The sequence below is a fragment of the Mastigoproctus giganteus genome, chromosome 14, assembly GCF_048544385.1.
Source record: "Mastigoproctus giganteus isolate SK-2022 chromosome 14, ASM4854438v1, whole genome shotgun sequence".
NCBI classification, from domain to species: Eukaryota; Metazoa; Arthropoda; class Arachnida; order Uropygi; family Thelyphonidae; genus Mastigoproctus; species Mastigoproctus giganteus.
The window spans coordinates 6325942-6339370 of record NC_143588.1 but is presented as its reverse complement, the minus strand read 5'-3'; the positions used below and the strand labels follow the sequence as shown (position 1 = coordinate 6339370).

The following is a 13429-nucleotide window of genomic DNA, read 5'->3' as shown; positions in this document are numbered from 1 at the left end:
CTTGTCAATGATATACAGGAATTTTTCTAGCAGGGATAAGGAGGTGATTATTCCCTTGTATAAGGCAATGGTCAGGCCACACCTTGAGTACTGTATACAGGTCTGGAGGCCTCATTTCAACAAGGATGTAGAGCTGCTGGAACGAGTACAGAGAAGGGCAACAAGATTATTGAATGGAACAAAGGGGTACTCTTACGAAGAAAGGCTTAAGTTTTGCAAATTACAGTGTCTGGAGAGTAGGCACCAGTGAGGTGATCTGATAGAGGTGTATGAAGCCTTGAATGGTTTGAGCATGCTCAATGCTGATGGGATTTTTCCTCTTGCTCAGAATAATCACCTGAGAGGGCATAAATTCAAATTGAGGAAAGATAGATGTAGGATTGATGTCCGGAAATTTGCCTTTAGCCAGCAGGTAGTTGGTTGGTGGAATAGACTTCCATCCCTTGTTGTGGAAGTTGATAGCCTAAATAAATTTAAGGCTCAGCTGGACAGGTATTTCGAACGATTGGAGGGGGTGAAGTGGAAGTGGGTTTTTTTTTTTTTTTTTCTTTTGGCTGATGCTGCATAAGCTTGCTTTCTTGCATCATATGCCTCTACTAATGCTAAAATCTCTCTACCACACTCTGTCAAATTCATCTGTTGCCCCTATCATTCTCCTAACTCCACTAAAATCTTTGGAACCTTTTCACTTCCTCCCTTTCTGTGATCTGAGGTACCTGAGATCATGAGTTGGTGATGGTCTCTTCTCCAATGGAGCCTTTCTCTTATGGTCATTCTCAACCTTGTGTTTTTTGGCATTAAAAGAATGCAAAATTGGATGGTCTGAAAGATTTCTTTTCTTTTTCCTTTTTTGGATAATTATTTTAAATTTTCTGATGTCAACTTTTGCTCAGATCGTGGCAGAGAAATTATGCTCATTGGAAATAAATCATTTATTCCATGCTGCACCTTAAAATCTCCTCCTTTATCTAAATTTTGGTTTTCCATAAATGTGATAAGGCTGTTCAAGATAAGAATGTGCAACATGCTTATCTTGATTGCAATGTTCAACAGTTGTAAGGCGGTTGTTAGTCAGGCCAAACTGGATTTTGAACAGGCTAAGAGTGGGAAACTTGCTTCTTGATCAAATGATAGTCAAGAATTCTGGTCTCTTGCCAAAGCTATTGGCTGCAACTTTTGCCCATCTCTATTCCCACTTCTGTCAAAACCAGATGTTTTTTGCCATTTCTGTCAAAGCTAAAGCTGACCTGCTAGCATCCTAATTTTCTTCTAATTCTTATATTGATGATCTTGGTAAACCATCTCCTACTATTCCCAGTACACTCCATCCAATGTTTCCTGTGGTCTTCTGTTAAAAGGATTTTGATCAATCTTGATGCTAAGAAAGCTCTATCCAATGTTTCCTGTGGTATTCTGTCAAAAAGATTTTGATCAATCTTGATGCTAAGAAAGCTCCATCCAATGTTTCCTCTGGTCTTCTGTCAAAAGGATTTTGATCAATCTTGATGCTAAGAAAGCTCCATCCAATGTTTCCTGTGGTCTTCTGTGAAAAGGATTTTGATCAATCTTGATGCTAAGAAAGCTCCAGATTCTGATGGTGTTTCTCTACTCATTTTCAAAACCTGTGCTCCTGAGTGTACTCCTGTTCTCTGTCACTTTTTGCACTTTCTTATTCCAAAGGTGTTTCCCTCTCTGCTTGAAAATTTTCTCATATCCAGCAGTACCTTAAGAGTGACAAATCCCTCCCATCCAATTATTTTCCCATTGCACTTATTTCCACTCTTTCTAAAGTAATAGAGAAATCAATTAACTTAACTATCTAGAAACCCTCCATCTGATCATTGATTGCCAGTATGGGTTCTGTCAGTGTCTATTCACTGGTGATGTTCTGTCTTATGTTACCCATCTATGAACAAATTCAGTGGAAAAGTCTGACAGTTGAAACTCAAGCAATTGCTCTTGACATTTCAAAGGCTTTTGATCATGTGTGGTGTAAAGGTCTTCTAAATAAGCTTCCATCTCATGGTTTGCCAAATGTTTTTTGTAATTGAATATCCAGTTTTTCCTCTGATCTCCCACTGCAGGTAATGGTAGATGGCTTTGTCTCGTGAGCATGTGTTTGAACTTTTTTTGAAATAAAATATGGTAAATTTTGGCCAAGTATCTTAATTTTAATCTAATGTAATTTTGCACCAAAATGTTCAGAAAATCTCCCATAATTGTGTGTATTGATAGGTTAGGCCTGGAGAGAAAGGAAGTGAATGAAATAGTCAAAATGAGTTTAAAATATAAATTTGATAGTATATAACAGAGCTATGGTGCTCAATATGTTCTATGTTGATATCAATATTTGTAGAAGAATAAGAGAAATTTACCTCAATATGATAGGTAGAACACTGTGTATCATATTGAGGTAAATTTCTCTTATTCTTCTACAAATATTGATATCAATGTAGAATGTATTGAGCACCATAGCTCTGTTATATACTATCAAATAAGTACATTACAAATATTTCTTCCTCTGCATTTAAAAAACTTGGTTTTCTCTTTCGTTTTTTCCAAACAGCTGTTCACTCTGTTTCAAATCGCAAATCTGCCTTATTTGCAGTGACAAATTGCAATAAGGTATATTAGTCTACAATGAAAAATAGAAACATTGGATATTAGCCTTGTTCTCTGTAACATGTGATCATTTCCTCATACTTTGTGGTGTGAAACTGATTAATAATGTCTTTCAGTAAAATGCCAAAGAAAAAAAATTTTGCAAGATCATCAAATACAAGCAAGTATTGAAATATGGAAAAGGTAACATGTTTGCCTTTTGTACTGTAGTAGATGTGATTTTTCTTCAGGCATGGGAAATGTGATATAATCAGATGTCTGCAAACAATAAGCAGGAGGACAGCATGAAGTGCATAGAAAGAAATGCAAAAATAGATGTTACATTTCTTAGTGATAATGATAGTGTATGTGTCGAATGTTTATTTGTATATTTTATCATAGAACATTACCTTGCTCTGAGTTGTGCTGATTATGCAGGCACATTCACATTGTTCAGAAATATGTTTCCTGATAGGAAAATAACAAATAAAAAAAAATAAGTGGTTGTGGAAAAATCAAAAACAACAAGCATTTTTAGTAAAATTGCATGTTTAGGGAAAGAAGAGATAGTGATGGTCCTGAAAAATGGGTCATTTTCAACAGCTACAGATTGCAGTAATCAGAGCGATACCAAGCTGGATTCTATTGCGGTGACTTTTTGCAATAGGTTTGTGACTCTTCGGTGTCAGCATTGTCATCAGTGAGTCTACAGAATACAACATTGTGCATCTTCTGAACAACCTGAGAGAATGAGGGATTCCTTCAAAAAACTGTCTGTCTCTTAGTATTGATAATTCTTCTGTTATGCTAACTGAAGTAGTAAGGGTACATAATAATATGACAAGGGCAGCTTGTTACCATCAAGTGTTCAATCTCCTCTTTTTACTTCCACTCATGCAAAAGTCTGTTCTGTTTCTCTCTTCTGGCTTGAATAAAGCAATTTTATTTTATGTGTTATGGCAACATTTGAAAACCTGAATATAGCTCTTTAGTCCTACATACCTCACATCCATGTACTGTACTGTACTGCACTGCACTGCAGTCATTAACTCTACATATGTTGAAGATTATTATGTACAAATTGGTTATGCCAATGGTTTTAAATCTTCCACTTCCATTTTTTTATTTGATTACTGTAGGAGACTTAATCAGCAGGATGATTCTGATTCAATCATAGGCATTTCTACTTCCCAAGTCATGGAGAGTCTGTTTTTTTTTTTTTGTTTTTTTTTTTGTTAAGAGGTACTTTATTGCTGCATGTGATTGTATGATCATACACAAGTTTTCATTGAAAAATGATGTTTCTATAAATGCCGAGATAGCACAAATTTCATCATTTGGCAGTACATTTTCAAATATGAAATTTTTTGTCAATACGTTTCCAGTACTGCTTGGTATCAAATATAAAGAAACAGAAGAAGAACAGTGTTGCTTAGATAAATAGATATTTGTTTTGCAGCACTCTTCTGTGAGTTTCACTGTGATAATCTGCTAGATATTATTACGAAAGAAGAAAATTGATGTACAGTAGTCCTTTTTTGGGGAACTGATATGGATAAGGGCACAATTAGCATTAGTAAAGGCATATGATGCAAGAAAGCAAGCTTATGCAGCATCAGCCAAAAAAAAAAAAAAAAAAACTACCCGCTGGCTAAACGCAAATTTCTGCATCTCTATCCTACATTTGTCTTTCCTCAATTTGAATTTATGCCCTCTCAGGTGATTATTCTAAGCAAGAGGCAGTATCCCATCAGCATTGAGCATGCTCAAACCATTCAAGGCTTTGTACACCTCTATCAGATCACCTCGCTGGTGCCTAGTCTCCAGACACTGTGATTTGCAAAACTTAAGCCTTTCTTCATAAGAGCAACCCTTCGTTCCGTTCACTAACCTTGTTGCCCTTCTCTGTACTCATTCCAGCAGCTCTACATTCTTCTTGAAATGAGGCCTCCAGACCTGTATATGGTGCCTCCGTAGCCAGGTGGGAAGGAGCAGCAGTTCGTAGCACATGCTTCTTGATTAGACCATGGTTCGAGCCCGTCACCACCAAATACGGAAGATGCAGAAAGGCCAGGGAATGACCACCGCATATCCCGGAGCAATATGGCCTTAGTTGCTAATGCTCCTAAAAACCAAATAACAAATAACAACACCAGACCTGTATACAGTACTTAAGGTGCAGCCTGACCATTGCCTTATACAAGGGAATAATCACCTCCCTATCCCTGCTAGAAAAATTATGGTATATCATTGATAAGACACCATGAGCTACTCTTGCATCTCATCTACACCGCTCAGAGAACTTCATATCCGCCTGCACAATTACCTCCAGGTCCTTTTCATTCTCTACCCCTGTCAGTGTAGTACCACAGAGTTGATATGTTGCTCTGGGGTTGCTGTTTCCCATATGTAGAACTGTACATTTGTCAATATTAAACTTCATTTGCCACCTCTCAGCCCATCTGCTCAACCTTTCCAGATCCTGTTGCAGCAGCATAGCGTCAGTAGTGTCCTTAACAACCCTGCCAACCTTTGTATCGTCTACAAACGATACAAAGTATAAATAATATTGATGATGGTATACCATCATCAATATTATTTATAAATACAGAAAACAACAATGGACCGAACACTGAACCCTGAGGGACTCCACTAATAATATTAGTCCACGATGAGCAGTGTCCATTAATTACCACTCTCTGTCTTCTGCCACTCAACCATCCCTTTATCCATAGCAACAGTTTTGCCACCAATGCCACACTGCTCCAATTTGTGCAGCAGTCTTCCATGTACAACAGTATCAAAAGCCTTTCTAAGATCCAAATATATAATATCAAAGTTATTCCCTGCATCCAATTCTTTTGTGACTACATCATAGTATCCAATCAAATTGGTCAGGCAAGACCCCTTAACAAAACCATGCTGTGTCTGAGCTATAACTGAATTCTTGTCAAGATGATCCTGCAGTGCTTCTTTAACCAGTGCCTCCATTAATTTTCCTGGAACAGAAGTTAAACTCACAGGTCTATAATTACTTGTGTCAGCCTTTGATCCTCCTTTGTGAATTGGGGTTACATTTGCACATCTCCAGTCTGTGGGTACCTCCCCTGAGTCCAAGGAAGCTCTCATAATTATGGCTAACGGATTGCTTACTTCCCTTGCTGCCGTCTTTAATATAACTAGATAGATCCCATCCATCCTAGGTGCCTTTCTTGTGTTTATCTTCAACAATTTACAAGATCATCTAGCTCACTGCCAGTGTTTACTTCATCTATGGCATTCCCCTTCCTGAATAACTCCTCATGTGTGAATGTAGATGCAAAATATTGATTTAGTTTGTTAGTTACCTGAGCAGGATCATGAACAGTTGAACTAGATTCATCCCCATCCTTCTAGAGTTTACATAAGTAAAGAACTCCTTGCTGTTTTTCTTTGCATCCCTTGCCAAAGATTTCTCGTAATCTGCCTTCGCCTGCCTAACCTCCTTTGTAACTTGGTTACAGATCAACTTATATCTATCATAGGCTTCTGTGTCACGTGTTAATTTATATGTATCCCATGCATTTTTCTTCTCTGCCATATGTCTCATTAGTTCATCTGACATCCATTTAGGCCTAAACCTTGAGCAATATTTCTTAGTTGGTATGTAAAGACTAGTAGCTTCCAAGATAAGGTCCTTGAATGCTTCCCATTTTGAGTTTGCTGTTGGTAACATCATCAGTTGGTCCCACTGTATAGAATTTAAATACTGTCTCAGACCATTGTAGTCACCTTTACGAAAGCAATAACCTTTCCCTTTACCCCTGATGGTAGTTACCTCCTTGAGTAAATCCCACTTCAGCACACTGTGATCCCACCCACTAGTGGTTCCTGTATCTGCAGGTTCTTAATGCATGAAGAATCACTACTGATAATCAAATCAAGAGTATTGCTCCCTCTAGTTGCCTCCCGAACATGCTGATTTAGACATCCAGTAAATCCACAAAAGCCTTGCTAGTGTGTGAGTGACCAACCCACAAATTCCAGTCAATATCCGGGAAATTAAAACCCCCATTATAAGACTCTCTGATCTACTGGCCCACTCTATTTCCCTGTACAGTTTCTTATTATACTCATCAGAGTCATTAGGCCTATAGCACACTCCTACTCTCAATTTTGATCTCCCAATGCTTATGTCACACCAAACTGACTCGACACTGCACTGTCCAGCGATGTCGACTGGCTTCACTTCCTTGGATTTTGTGTTTCTTAATTAATAGCATTGTACTCCCCAAATTCCAGTTCTGCATTACTTATATCTGTGTGACACCACGTCTCTGATATCCCAACAATATCTGCCTTTGATTATTTGAGCAGTACCTCAAATTCATCAAAGTTATTTACCAAACTCCTAGCATTGGTGTACATGCAAGTATACCTGCACCTGTTCTTTTTCTTAGCTACCCTAACACAACCCAAGTGTTTACTTGTACCCCAATGACTCCCAGCAGTCTCCGAAATATCCTGCGTCTTATTTTCCAGGCTGCTGCTCATTCCAATAGAAGCTGTGCAAGAATCACTTTCACCTCTGCCAGTGGCTACTGTTAATCTATTAGTCCTTGTATCCCCCCCCCAATCTAACAGTTTTCTGACCCACCTAACACTGCCTTGATAGTATCAGCAAACATTCTTGCACCCTTTCTATTTAAGTGTATCCCATCCCTGTAGAAGCAGCCGACCGGGCTAGCCGAGTGGGTAAAGTACCTGCCCGGCAACCCAAAGATCGCGGGTTCGATTCCCGCCTCGGACTTGGATCAAAGTACTGCAAAAACCTTGGGAGGTGCAATATGGCCACAGAAGCCGATGCGCCAACAACTACCAAATCAATCAATCCCTGTAGAAGCAGTCTCTCCTGTTAACAAGTACAGACCAGGCTGAAAAAAATTCTACCCCTTGAGCCTTGCACAATCTTTCCAGGGCTGACTTGATCGACAGGGCTCTCAACAATGAAGCAGCATTAAATGTGCTAGATTAACTGGTCATTATTAGCCTTTTAATAATTCTCATAGCAATGCTGAATGTGAGAGAATATTAAGCCAGATGAAAAAAACAGAAACTGATTTTAGATCTTCTGTTTCTGGTGAAGCATTAGTAGAGGCATATGATGCAAGAAAGCAAGCTTATACAGAAGCCAATAAAAAAAAAAAAAAAAAAAAACCTTCATATTTCACCCATCCATTTGCTCCAAAAGTTTTTCCACTTCTTCCTTGAATTTATTTAATCTATCAACTTCCACAACAACAACAACAGATGGGAGTTTGTTCCAGCAATCAATGGCTAAAGGCAAATTTCTGCACATCTATTTGACAATTGTCTTTCCTCAATTTTAGTTTATGTTCCCCCCCCCCTCAGGTTTGTAATCTGAGCAAGAGGAAGAATCTCATCAGTATTGAGCCTGCTCAATCCATTCAAGGACTTATACATCTCAATCAGACCACCTCACAGGTGCCTACATTTCTGTAGTGGGACAAAGTCTGCAACAGTATCTTTCTCAAAGCAGTTGTAATCAGTTGATGCTTAACAGACAATTCAAACAGAAATCTCTAGACAAGAAGTGTGAATACTAATATTCAAACGTATTCCATGCTCTTCTATAAATAGTTCCTATGGCTGTATTTTACACATTATGTAATCCCTAATAAAATATACATTATGCAAAATGTGTATTTTATTAGGGATATTTAATTTACAGTGCACTGTGAACTTTATAAAAATCTCCTGCTTTTTTTTGCAAAAAAAAAAAAAAAAAACTTGTTTTTCATCTGTTTCGGCCCCAAAATCTCCTGTTTTCCTCTTGCTGACAGTTGTTAAAAACTGATAAGTGGTTAGTTACATAAATGGTTAGAGGTTAGTTAGTTACAAATGGTAAGATAAGTGGTTAGTTAGTTACATAAATAGTTTTTTCATCTGGCAGATATACTCTGGTTCTTTTCTATCTGTTCTTTATTACAGAATGTATTTCTCTCACAGTTGAATCCCGATTGAGACTGTCTCCTGGAACCAGAGCATTCATCACTGAAAAATCTATTCCCGGGACTGAACTTTAAAATCTGAAGTGACTTTTGAAATTCATAAGTTGATAGCTGTGTAAGAAGCATGACCCCCCCCCACTTCCCTTTCAGCTTTCTCTATTTCTCCTGAATGCTGGCACCATGTCTCTCTTAATCGCTAATATCAGTATTGCTTAATTTAACTATAGTTAACACATATATTTGAACTACGTTTGTAGCGTAGAGGGCATCGTTTTAATTGTATCTCATAATGTTGTTGCCTTCACAACGAGATAGCTACTATTGAATTACTTCAAATAAATAACACTTCTCTAGTAGAGAAGACTACTGTTATTTATTTTCAGCGGTACCACCACCCAGACGATTGTTTCGAAGCTTTTTTGGCTTCATCATCAGTGAGCGGGCAGGTACCCAGGTAATACAACAAGCCATCACAGTTGCGAAGTTATATCCACAATATGAAAGATGCCAGAAGGGTGTGGTGGTAATGTATTTGGAAAATTAAATGCACTGGGCATAATCTTTATGGGTTTTGATAGTTAACTATATAATATCGGTGTAAATACACCAAAGTTAACCCATATATTTGAACTACATTTGTAGTGTAGAGGGCATCGTTTTAATTCTATCTCATAATGTGGTTGCCACAACGAGATAGCTAATATTGAATTACTTCAAATAAATAACGCTTCTCTAGTAGAGAAGACTACTGTTCAAATATATGGGTTAACTATGGTGTATTTACACCGATATTATATAGTTAATTATCAAAACCCATAAGGATTATGCCCAGTGCATTTAATTTTCCAAATACATTACCACCACACCCTTTTGGAATCTCTCATATTGTGGATATAACTTCGCAACTGTGATGGCTTGTTGTATGTAGTGTCTTACCTGGGTACCTGCCCGCCCACTGATGATGAAGCCAAAAAAGCTTCGAAACGATCGTCTGGGTGGTGGTACTGCTGAAAATAAATAACAGTAGTCTTCTCCACTCTGCCCTTGATGGAGGCCATTGAAAAACTGGGACGCACTGTTCTTCCTCACCCCTCTCATAGCCTGGATCTTGCATCTTCTGACTTTCACCTCTTCAGCCCACTGAAGGATACACTCTGTGGAACCCATTTTGCGGACGATGACCAGATCAAGCACAATGTTCACGAAGCCCTCCAAGCAAGAGTAAGGACTTTTACAGGATTGGAATACAGTGTCTGACTCAGAAATGGTGGAAGTGCATAGAAAATTAGGGCGATTTTATGGAAAAATAACAGTGTGTTTATTAATAACTGAGGATTAATTGATATAAACGGCATAGCTGTAGGAATTAAATTTTTTAGGGAAAAAAATAGGAGGCTTTCATACCACTCTTATTATTTTTCTCTGGGGTAGAGTACTAAATCACTGCTCTCACCCCAATGCTCACAGATTAAAAGTGAACTGTTGTTATAAAAAATGATGCTAGAAGTGGATAATGCTGTAGATAATTTTTGATGTATATTATATTTTCAGTGATAATATATATATTTTTTTTTATGCAGAGATGATTTCGGAATGTGGGATTCTTCTGGATGCAGACATGTGGAATCTAACAGTACCCATACAGTGTGCAAATGTTCTCACCTCACTAACTTTGCTGTTCTCATGGATTTATCTGGGGTATATGAATATTTTTATAGTTTCTTATTGGATGTGAAGTGCTTTCACAGTGCATCAGTGCAAGAAAAGTGTCATTTTTTTTCTTGCAAAGAAAAATAATATCAAGTAAAATAAATTATTGTGGTTATTGCAGAAATTAAGTTAGTTTGTAAATTAGTTTATATTACCAAACTTATTCCAATAATTAACAACTTTGCCGTCTAAGAAAACTTCCTGCAACCTAATGCAGTAAGTTTTATTTTCCTGTAATTTGAATTTATGGCCTCTGGTTTTGCAATCATTTATAACAATGAAAATTTTACCTTCATTCATTTTCTGTCTCCTCTTACAGCTTTATACACCTTAATAATGTGCCTTATACACCTCTCACCACCTCCTTCAATATTACTGGATATAAGGCATCAACTCCAAGAGCTTTACTTGCCTTTAGAATCAAAAGTATTTCGAACAATCTGCTATAATTTCAGTATTGTAATTTCATACTATTTAGCCTCACTCTCACGTCTCCTCACTGTGAAGTCTCATCTGTAAATATCAATGTGAATTAACTGTTCAATTCATCATCAACATCAGCTGGGTTATCTAAGGCTTTTCTTTACCCATCACACAAGGTTCTGATTTGATTACCGGATTCATCATCATCATCATCACATTTATACTCCTAGTCCCCATTCTTTCCTCTTGTATAGTGATTCTCATACACCGGTACCAATCATGCCTTTTCTGTGGTACTTTTACAGATCAGCTTGTAGCTGTTGTAGTCTTCAGTACTTTTCATTGCTCACTAACTGTGCCATATTTTTTTTGCTCTATTAGACTGGCCAGCTCTGTATTTATCCATCTGAGAGAGAAAGAGAGCACTGAACCATGAAGGTTATTTATTAGGGATATCAGTTGGCTTAGAAGAAATACCAATGTTTTGCCAATACATAAAGGCACAATTTCAAGAGTAAAGTGGGTGATCACAGACTGGTCAGCCTGATTTCATTGATAGGAAAAATCATGGAGGAAATGATAAAGAATGCAGTTTGAGGCCATTTACATAGAAATGTCCTCATGTTATATTTTCTTAATAGTATACTAGAGGGCTTTGCCCGCCAACCCCCATGCATGCTTTCTACATAAAATGTAGAGGTATTACAGAGTAAGTCAAATCTTTTCTACGTAAGAGACACACCTGTCGAAATGCACTGATTGATATCTAATCAGGAAATGACCTATGTAATTATTTACCTGTGCATTTGTAGTCTTGTAATTGCTCCACCCTCTTGTACCATGGACCCACATCCCACTTCTCCCATTGGCTACTCTACCCGCCCACCACATGGCATTCTCAAGGTCAAATAAATATCACTATATAATTATTTAAATGCATTTACATTGGTCACTTAGGAAAAGGCCTTTTGCTTCGGGTTCCATAATGCGTGAGGAATATTGTTACATACAAAAGAGCAAACTACACAAATATTTAAAATATTTACAAAATACTGAACTATTTACAAATATACAAACTATATCGGGTCTATTCATTAACTGACATTAATATACAAAAAAACATTACAATGGAACATCAAATGGTGCCAGGCATGGTCATGTATTAAACAGTGAATAACATGCACGAGGTTAGTGAATGTTATGGAGGCAGTTGTCTTCCAATGTGGGAAACATTGGTGTGCATCCCACATATGTGCTCTACTTTGTCAAAAGCAAGGGTCTGATTCTGCCCAGTAACCCATTTATGTTCCTTCTATTTTAATGTTCCAGATATAGTAGAGGTATGATTGTAAATAGCTTCGTATTTTGTAAATATTTTAGTTTTTTTGTAAATATTTATATAGTTTTGTTATTTGTATAATCTCTCTATGCATTAAAAAAGTTTTCTTCCTAGTGATATTTATTCAAGCCAACGGGAGAAGAGGGTGAGGCAATTACATCACTACAAATGCAATTAATTGTCGGTAACTGCCTCCATAACATTCACCAACCTTGTCCACATGCCTAACAGTCTAACATTTGATGTTCCATTGTAACATTATTTGTATATTTATGAATATTTTATATTTGTAAATAGTTTAATATTTTGTAAATATTTTAAATATTTGTATAGTTTTTAAATATATCAGTTAAATATTTTAGTCCTACTCTTTCGGATACAACAATATTTCTCATGTGTTATGCAACCCGAAGCAAAAGGCCTTTTCCTAAGTGACCTATGTAAATGTATGTAAATAATTATATAGTGATATTTATTCAACCTTGAGAATACCATCCACTACAAATACACAGGTAAATAATTAAGTAGTTCATTTCCTGATTAGATATCGATCAGTGCGTTTCGGCAGGTGTTTTTAATAAAAAGTAATAACATTAGACTAATATACTAACATTGTAACGCACTGATTAAAATCTAATCAGGAAATGAGCTATGTAATTATTTACTTGCACATTTGTAGTGATTTAACCCGCTCTCTTCTCCCTTTGGTTTGAATAAATATCACTAGGAGGAAAACTTTTTAATGTACAGAGAGATATGCATTCATGAATTCTGTGATTGTTCCTTTAAAGATATTCCACAATTACCAAAGGCACATGATGCAAGAAAGCAAGCTTATATAGCATCAGCAAAAAAAACCCCTAAAAAACCCTTCATTTCACCCATCCACTCGCTTCAAATATTTGTCTAGTTCTGCCTTGAATCTATTTAAGCTATCAACTTCTACAACGCCAGATGGAAGTTTGTTCCAGCAATCAACCATCTGCTGGCTAAAGGCAAATTCTATCCTACACTCTATTCCACACATCTATCTTACAATTGTGTTTCCTCAATTTGAATTTATTCCCTCTCAGGCGATTATTCTGAGCAAGAGGAAGAATCCTGTCAGCATTGAGCATGCTGAAACCATTCAAGGCTTTATACACCACAAACAGATCACATTACAGGTGGCACCTCTGTAACCCAGTGGACAGGAGCAGCAGTGCATAGCACACGCGTCTTCATTAGACCAGGGTTCGAGCCTGTGACCACCAAATACGGAGGATGTGGAAAGGTCAGGGAATGACCACCGCATATCCCTGGAGCAATATGGCCTTAGTTGCTAATGCTCCTAAAAACCAAATAA

General features: G+C 37.3%; 1 protein-coding gene across 1 annotated transcript in view; it reads left to right on the top strand.

The window, feature by feature from the left end:
• LOC150074959 (adhesion G protein-coupled receptor L1-like) overlaps positions 1 to 13429 on the top strand; it is a 267365-nt gene that overhangs the window by 136875 nt on the left and 117061 nt on the right. Inside the window, exon 9 of the mRNA XM_090389003.1 lies at positions 10193 to 10310. Within this exon, the coding sequence (XP_090245129.1) occupies positions 10193 to 10310 (118 nt within the window). The remainder of the gene's footprint in view (positions 1 to 10192; positions 10311 to 13429) is intronic.